This window comes from Pimephales promelas, chromosome 17, assembly GCF_988280905.1.
Source record: "Pimephales promelas chromosome 17, fPimPro1.hap1.1, whole genome shotgun sequence".
NCBI classification, from domain to species: domain Eukaryota; kingdom Metazoa; phylum Chordata; class Actinopteri; order Cypriniformes; family Leuciscidae; genus Pimephales; species Pimephales promelas.
Genome location: NC_142785.1, coordinates 7758874 through 7768196, shown reverse-complemented (window position 1 = coordinate 7768196; position 9323 = coordinate 7758874). Strand labels below are relative to the sequence as shown.

The window sequence follows — 9323 nt, the reverse complement described above, 5'->3', positions numbered from 1 at the left end:
TTCATATGCAAGCTAATGGTGTAGTTCAGGAATTGTGTGGTATATGGATACAAAAGTATACTTTATATCTCCAAAAACACCGCATTAATGAATAAATGAGAAGTAAAAAAAAAAAGAAAAAGATAAATTATTTGTATGATTAAAATGTAGGCTATATTTTTGTTCAATTACTCAATTAATTGTTGGAAGCACAGAAGTGTAAACAGGAAACGAAGACCATTTGAAGGTTAAATAAAAAAAAGGTCACATCTAAAATGCGTTTGTTTGACATGTCGTTATCTCTACCAGTGCCCCGAAATTCTGGTGTTTTATGAGTGACTTTAATGGTCGTTTTGGGAATTAATACGAGTTTCTATGTGGATCCAGCTTTTCTGTCGCCAACAAGTGGTCACGAATGTACCTACATGTCATTCGCCTTCAGATATTATCATTGTTATAATTTTTCCAAAAAAAAAAAATAAAAAAACCAACAACAACTCCCAACAAAAACAAACAAACAAAAAAACAGTACATCAGTGCAGCTGATCTATGACGCATTTATCCATTTATAATATCCAATAGTATTCTCTATAAATGTGATTCGACCTAAACGTGTCGATAAATAATTTATAAATAAATGTATTATTTCTAAATATTTCTGAATCTATTATCAAAATTATTATTAACTTGTTTACTGGGGTGCAGTAACGTTAAGTTAAACATTTTATATACCAGTTTATTGAAAACGGGAAGACCATCGTTTTCGATGGTCTTCACACGCCTGCCTTCTCTGTGGTATCCGTCCGCGTGGAACTATTATTGCTGTCTAAATATGAAAATCACTGCTTGAAACACACATCGGACACCAAAATCCACTCGAGAAACACTATTATAAAAGCATAAAATTCGCCTAATATGGTTTGCAAAATATAACAATGTACAAAATTAGTAAACAAAACAACGGCGGATTGTTTTCAGCCCTTCCACTAAATTTCATTCGGTGTAGCGGAAGTTCATTTATAACTCCTTCCTGTCCCCTTGCTGGTAAGTTGGTGCTGTTTTTTGTGAGTAATTTTGTAATATAGATGCATAACGAGTTCAGAAGTCTCTCATTAGCATCTGTATGAAAGAAATCCGCACCAGATATTTGCACCAATTAAGGTAAAAAGTGAAAATCTTGAGTTCTGCATGTGAAAAATGTCTTGGACTTGGTGTTGGGTTAGCAGCCGGCTAGCCAGTTAGCATCAGTAGGCTCTTTCTTCTGTAAATGGCCTGGTTGTGTTGCTAGCTTAGGTTATCCTATTGTGAACAAATCAATTTTCAGAAAGCTTAAACGTGTCTGTATTGGTGGTTGTTCTGTTATAGATAGGTTAATTTAGTTTTTAATACAAGTACTTTGGCTCGAGCGCATCATGTCATGTCAGTGAGCGTGACTGCAGTAGGCGTGTTGTTGCAGTTTGGCGCGCCCATCGCTTCTCCTAAACTAGAGGTGAACTTCATTAAAACACTTAGTAAGTAATTTTGCTGGATGGGATGTTATTTTTGAGTTAGATTATTGTTGTTTGCATTTGATAGTTGATATAAATACATTGTGACGTCACTTTTGTTTGTATGTTTACACAGCGTTTTAAACAACAGATTGCTTCAATGCAGCCTTGCAGTAATAACCCGGAGAAAAGCTTCAATGTAGCAAAATTCTTTTATTTAACCATTTCAACTATTAAGCTGTTCTGTAGAAGACGATCTAGTATCATTATTCAGCTCAAACTCAAACCCCAATTAAAAATTTAAATGGCTATATCATGTCCATGAATAGAGACCTAATTTTGAAAAATTACCATTAAAATGTGTAGGATAAATATTGAAAATATTTTCTATTATGTTACAATGTTTAAAAAAATTCTACTCACTATACTACTGTTCTCTTAGATGTTTGTTTATTTAAATAAAATGTATATTTCTTCTTTTTAAAGTCACAATATGTAAGGTTGTTGGATTTAAAATATCCAAAACCACTAGGATAATGTTATATTTTGTTTGCTTGTGTAATGTTATCCCAAATGTTTCAAAGAAAGTTCTAAATCCAGAGAAATCAGATATTTGAACCAATGTAACGGCCTGTCATTACGTTGCCTGTCAATGAAAAAATATCTGCTACCTTTTCCTTCAGTAGAAACTATGCAAACACCAAAGGCTTTTTAATATATTATGTGTTATATTAGATAGATGAGCAACTGTTTGGAGATATTTATCGACAGAAAACGAATCATTGTTATCTTATTGTTTGAATGTCTCATTTTCTTGATTTGCTTAGACTAACACATGTTTACCATGCTTCTGAGCTAATACTATTTTGTCAAAGTGGATAACAAAGCATAATCAGAAAGATCTATATTTGTAGAAAATAGGAAGTAGCATTTTCTCCACCATACAATATGTTTTCACATTTATTGCATGCCATTTAGCAACACGACGAGTCGTCCAGCTTTTATTTATTTGATATTCTAATATTGATCTAGCTCACTGCAATGTGCAACACACAGAGTAACGCTATATCATATCTTTCATCACACTCAAATGCATTTTTACTATGATTGTCTTGACCAAGTCAAACAGTGCTGCATTGCCCCACAATTTTAATTCTGCAGATAAAGTGACCTGAATGAGAAGTGATTCAGCACTTGCAGCTGTTTTATTAGAATGAAATATAATAATGTCATTTTTTAAGTGATCAAACAAAGCTCAGGGAAGATGGAGGCAGACGTTAAAGGAGTAGTTTTTAAAAAACCTTAATAATTTACTCACCCCTCATCCAAGATATCCATGTCATTCTTTCTGCAGTCGAAAAGAAATGAAGGTTTTTGATGAAAACATTCCCTGAACTCGTTTATCAAAATGAACAAATCTTTTTTTGTGTGTCATTTGGTTTGTTCAAAGAACGAAATGAACGAATTGACTTGGAAAAAGATTTGTTCATTTTGAGCGAGTTTGAACAGGAGAGTCACGAACGCGCGTCACAGAACCATTTGAGCTTATAAAACTTAAACTTTGTTATTTTTTTTTAAATGAGCGATCGTTTCGATTGATAAGACCCTTATTCATCGTCTGGAATCGTTTAAAGCCCTTTGAACAGTTTGCACTGAAACTGTTTTTTGGACCTTGAACCATTTGGTTATCAGTAAAGTGCATTATATGGAGAAAAATGCTGGAATGTTTTCATCAAACACTTTAATTTCTTTTCGACTGAAGAAAGAATGACATGGGCTTAGATGGGCTTAGATGACATGGGGGTGAGTAAATTATCAGCAAAAGTTTAAAAAAAAAAAGTGAACTACTCCTTTAAGCGTAACTTTAATCGTAAAATGAACATAAACAACAAAGCGAAAGGAGTGTCAGTGGCTGACTGTGGCATAATAGAATAATAAAAATGGCAACGTAAACTGTCTTGCACTGCTTTATACCACAGTAATGTTAATAAAACTTGAATACATTAGCTCAGCCATGAACATGATTCCAGTCATATCGCTTTCCATCAGCTGTGGAGCTGAAGACGACAACTCCCATGATTCCACGCTAATTCACGGCGTCAACAAGATACGCCTTAGTTATTGTTATAAGCGACCTCTAGAGGTGAAACGTACATAATATGCCTTTAATATCTTCCTTATTTATTACAATCAAGTTTATTTATTTTTTCTATTCTAACTTTTTACAGACCCCCTGTAGAAAAGGTGTATTCTTACAAAGTACCATACTGTCTTTTTTTTTTGTGTGTGTGTGTAGTAAATCCTATCATGCTTTTTTGACATGTAGTATCATGTAAATATTATGGTACATGAATTTGGTTATAATTCAATACCACTGCATAGAATACTGATTTCGAAGTAGAGGTCGACCGATTTTTTTTTTTTTTTTTTTCAGGCCGATACCGATCTTTTGAAATCCGGGTCAGCCGATTAATGCTGCCGAGTTATTTTGGCCGATGTTTGCTTGGTTTTTAAACTCTATTTGAAAGATAAAACGTAAAAGAAATGATAATTGATTACTTAACATAGACAAACTTTCTCAACAAAAAACATTTGATCCTCTCAAAAAATGTCCTGAAACATTTTTTTGTTTGTTGACGGACAAAGACAAATGGACACAACCTAATTATCACAAAAAAGGAGAAAAAAAAAACTTTAAATGATTTAATTTTTTTATATATAAGATTTATTATATATTTAATTTAATTTAACTTCTAACAATAACGTATTTCTCTAGTAAATTGCTGTTGAATGACAAAAACAACCACCAGATGGGAAAATTATATTTTACAAAAACTTTAAATGCACCACAACGCACCGTCCGTCTGTTGTTCTTCAGACAACGGCATCCCGCTGTGTGACCTTTTAGTCTACAGTGAAATAGTCACACTTTACACTGTTTGGCCAGCATTTTAACCATGTTTAATCCAGCTACTAACTAACGGTCAGTGTTGTTCCTGAACGCGTTCATATTTAGGTCTGCTGCTCACTCGGCTGGAAAATGACTCTAGCGGCAGCGTGCGTCACTAGGCTGCACACAGAAGCGCCTGCCTAATAATCGGGTTGATGTACTTGGATATTGGCCGATGCCGATTATGTTAAAAAATTCCAAAAATCTATTTTCCAAACCTCTATTTCGAAGTATCATTACTGTTTTTGATTGTGCAAGGCTGTGTAGTAAAATTGACTGTTCCTCTTGTTTACTCACCTAAAGATTACATGAACTTCTACTGAGACGACCGCAGACACTAGTCTGCCCCATACAGCGCAATCCTGTCTATCCCGGCCGCCACCATGTCTTTCGTCCCCACCCCCAGCCCCACCGTGGTGGATCAGACCACCCTCATGAAGAAATACCTGCAGTTCGTGGCGGCACTCACTGACAACAACACACGTGAGTCTATTTCCTTCTGCTTCCCTGTAAAAAAAAATATTTTCAAGATTTGTTACCACAACATTTTTGTCTTTTGTCAAATCAACTTAAATAATTTATTTAGTTCAGATAACGTATTATTTTGAGTTTCTGATGATTAAATCAATCTCCTTCATTGTGTTAACTCACTTTATCCAGTTCAATCAACTTAGAATTTTAAGGCAACCAGGTTACTTATTTTTTTTTAAGTTAAACCAACAATATTTGATGAAAGCGTTGTCTCTGTTCACTGGTGTGTTTTTCCTTCATTTAAACCTCAGCGGATGAAACCAAATTGAAGATGATGCAGGAAGTCAGTGAGAATTTCGAGGTAGATGCTTATATTTTGCTTACCCTATATAGACCATTTCACAAGATGTAAACAACACTGGTCCAGAAACACTTCCTGTTTCAGTTTGTAACTGTTTTCTTTATTTCACATGTAAAGAAAACATCTTAAAGATGTTTGTTTAACTTTCTGATTCAGTTTTAAATGTTCTGTTGGTTGTATTTTATCCCAGCTTTTATGTAGTGTTAAAAAACTGAAACAGGAAGTGCTTCTGGACCAGTGTTGTTTACATCTTGTGAAATGGTCTATAAAAGCTTTTAATGAAAGCTGCTTTCACGTAGTAATTGATGTTAGTCTTTTCCTTCTCAGAATGTCACATCCTCACCACAGTATTGTACTTTCTTGGAGCATATCATCCCTCGTTTCCTAACGTTTCTGCAGGACGGAGAAGTGCAATTCCTTCAGGAGAAACCAACACAGGTGTGCTTTTTGATAAAAATCATATTGCTCTTGTCATTATCATTGCCTTGTTCCTGGCATTGTAATAAACTTGGGGTGTCTTTGAATTTTATAATAGCAATTAAGAAAACTCGTCCTGGAGATCATCCACCGAATACCAACTAATGAACATCTGCGGCCCCATGCCAAAAACATCCTTTCTGTCATGTTCCGCTTCCTTGAGGTCAGTCTCTACCTGAATGTCACACTTCAACTGATATAAAGTGATTTGATAAAATAGCTTATTTTACAGAAAAAAAAAGTTAGTAAATGCACTACCTGTAAATGGGACATCATTTTTGTTCTGTTTGTACATAAACATGATCAGCAGAGGCACAATGATGAGACGATGTGCTTTAGTCCGGGAAATGGTACGCTGTGTGTGTGTGTGTGTGTGTGTGTGTGTGTGTGAGAGAGAGAGATAGAGAGAGTGTGTGTTTGTGTGTGAGTACCAATAAAGCCTGGGCGCTGAAAGTAAAACTGATAAGATCTGAGTGTCCAAATGCTGATCTGTGTTGATTTTGAAATAGATTACAGTTCAGTTTGGGGTCCATAATTTTGTTTTAAACAATTTAATATGTTTATTCAACAAGGATGCGTTAAATTGATAAAGTCAATATAATACTTCCATTGTTTAGATTTATTGTTCCAAATAAATGCCGTTCTTTTGAATGATGAAAGAGTGTATCTTAGTGAAAGAGTGTATAAGAGTGTATTGATTTCCACAAAATTATTAAGCAGCACAACTGTTTTCAATATTGATACATACTAATAATAAAAAAAATGCTTCTTGAGCAACTAATCAGCATTATTAGAATAATTTCTGAGGGATCGTGTGACACTGAAGACTGGAGTAATGATGCTGAAAATTCAGCTTTGTCATCACAGGAATAAATTAATTTTTCAAATGCATACAAATAGAATATAGTTCTTTATAATGTAATGATATTTTACTTTTAGTTGATTAAATAAATGATGAGACTTAGGGACTACTTTCAAGAAATTTTGAGCAGTCAAAGCTTTATACATGCACTAAAAGCCACAAAACTCTATATTTGATTTTATTAAGTCATTAAAGTGTAATTACTTTAAAGAGATTTCAGAGTGGATTGTTTCACTTAATTCATTTAGCAGGCACTTTTGTCTAAAGTTACTTGGAAATGAATCAGTGGTTGTAGTAAACAATTTATTTTACATTTCATTTACGACGCATCATCTTGTGAGTGTTTTTTTTATATTGGGTCTGACTGGTTCTTGCCTCTCTTTCATCATTTAGATTGAAAGTGAAGAGAATGTGCTCATTTGTTTACGCATCATCATTGAACTGCATAAACAGTTTCGGCCGCCGATCTCTCAAGAGGTGAGATGCAGCCTTCTGGCGCTCTGTGATGTTGACTTGGATTTGCATTTCCTGTGTTTCAATAAATGTTATTAAATAAACATCTCTCTGCCCACTATTACAGATTCATCATTTTTTGGACTTTGTGAAGCAAATTTACAAAGAACTGCCAAAAGTTGTGGTAAGCTATAATCGCAAGAATTGGATTTATAGTATTTGTTTGTGTGATAGTGTCTGTTTGCTAAACCTGTGTCTCTGTCTGTTAGACAAGGTATTTTGAGAATCCTCAGGTTATAGCAGAAAACACTGTGCCTTCTCCAGAAATGGTGGGCATGATTACCTCAGTATTGGTGAAGACCGCACCAGAGCGCGAGGACAGCGAGACCCGGACGGTCAGTACACATGATCTGTACATAATCCTCATTAGTGTTGTCAAAAAACTCGGTACTTCGGTACCAAGTCGGTACTAAAAAAAAAAAATTTTACGGTACCAGCTTTTCTAGGTACCGAATACCAGGTTAATCCAGTTCTAGACGCGCTTTCTGAAAGGTGCACAGTTGCGTCCTCTTCATAACGCTGATATGGCTCTCTCTCTGAATCCACTTGTTCACACGAAAGGAGGAAAGAGCCACATATGGAAATATTTTGGATTAGGCTAATGTCACGTTGCCATAAGAGGCCGATTACATGCAAATACGCAATTTCAAATATAGGCGTGAGGCAAGCGCGCTCATAATAAAAACTCGTTGCATAGCAACGACAGACGCCGCGTGAGAGCAAGCGCTTTGGAAAGAATAAGCACGCGCAAAAATATAATAAAAAAAAAAACACGCGCGATATGTGAACGGCCTCTAAAGTGCTTTCGGGGTAGTTTTACGAGTACATGAGTATCCAACCGACACCAGAGTACTGGTATTAGTATCGATGCATCCCTATTTATGTCATTTAATGTCAGTGCCAGTTCTAGGCGTATTCTTGCCTTTATAACTCAGCAGTTTTAAAAAGCCTTTTCAAAATTAAATATGAATGCAGTTTTAGATTAAATAAAAGTACAGTCAAATCAAATAAAACATGTTTTTTCTCCTGTAGCCTATAGTTTGATAATGCTACAATAAGATACCATTTATCAACATTAGCTACTTCACATCAACACATTGAGTGAACAATATATTTTTACAACATTAATTAATGTTTGTAAATGTTATTTAATAGAAACACTTGATTGTTCATGTTTGTTCACTTCATTCATTGTGCATTAAATAAATGTAAACGGATTAGAACTTTACAAACAACTTTAAAAATATGTTAGTGTATACTATTGTTTATTTTAGGTCATTTTATCCCATTTTTTTTCAAGTGTTTATAATACAAAAGTACAGTTTCCATACTTGTAACCGTGATAAACACTTAAATATATGTACATTTAAACTAAGCTTTGGTACCGAAATTGGTACCGAGAACCGTGAATTTTTACTGGTATTGGTACCGAATACTGACAATTTGGTACCGTGACAACACTAATCCTCATTATCTCAATAGTTTTGACAAATGTGATCAGCAGACACGATGATGTGAGCGATATGCTTTAGTCCAGAGAATGGTACTGTGTGTAAGAGAGTGTGTGTGTGAGAGTGTGAAAAGTACCAATAAGCCTGGGCGCTGAAAGTAAAACTGATAAGATCTGAGTGTCCAAATGCTGATCTGTGTGGATGTTGACTTGATCACTAATGCTGTGTTAAATGTATCAAGTGTTTCCGATAGTTAAAATAGTAATAATTCATAAACCGATCTGATCGGAATACATTGGAATACATCACATCTGGTCTGCGTGCCTCATATGTTGTAGCACAAAAATGTATGCATCCAAAGCTCCGAGTCCAGATCTGAAAATGCTGCATCTGCAGATGGTCGGCACCCCACACTGCAAATGAATGACTTCTGGTTAGGAATGCACAATATATCGACCACCATATGGATATCGGCCGATATATTTTCATTTTTAAGGTTGGCGTTATCTCCCCGATAGGAAAATTTGGCCAATATATTTTAGCCGATAAATAACGGATAATATCCTTCTGCTGCTGAGACACTTCAGATGCTCACTGTTCGCCATGATGGTTTTGAATTGCTTGAAATATGATTGGAATCACTTCAAAAAAGGAAAATACAGTTTAGTGCAACATGTTCTGTCGTTTCAATTCACACAGCCGCCATTTTGAAATGGTTCCAATGGGAAGAAGACCGGAAGTGTCGCTTTTAATCATAGGAGAGTCGCGAATG

At 35.1% G+C, this 9323-nt stretch overlaps 1 protein-coding gene across 4 annotated transcripts in view; it reads left to right on the top strand.

Annotated features, from left to right (window-relative positions):
• Positions 1-985: 985 nt before the first annotated feature.
• Positions 986-9323, top strand: part of trrap (transformation/transcription domain-associated protein) — a 139770-nt gene continuing 131432 nt past the window's right edge. For 3 of the 4 annotated variants that reach the window (XM_089121852.1, XM_039687904.2, XM_089121851.1), the window contains exons 1-8: positions 986-1023; positions 4720-4899; positions 5199-5248; positions 5576-5686; positions 5784-5888; positions 6981-7064; positions 7168-7224; positions 7310-7435. In XM_089121852.1, the coding sequence (XP_088977978.1) occupies positions 4800-4899; positions 5199-5248; positions 5576-5686; positions 5784-5888; positions 6981-7064; positions 7168-7224; positions 7310-7435 (633 nt within the window). In that variant the 5' untranslated portion in view covers positions 986-1023; positions 4720-4799. Of the gene's footprint in view, positions 1024-4719; positions 4900-5198; positions 5249-5560; positions 5687-5783; positions 5889-6980; positions 7065-7167; positions 7225-7309; positions 7436-9323 lie in introns of all 4 variants that reach the window. The other variant, XM_089121850.1, reaches the window with a different exon arrangement.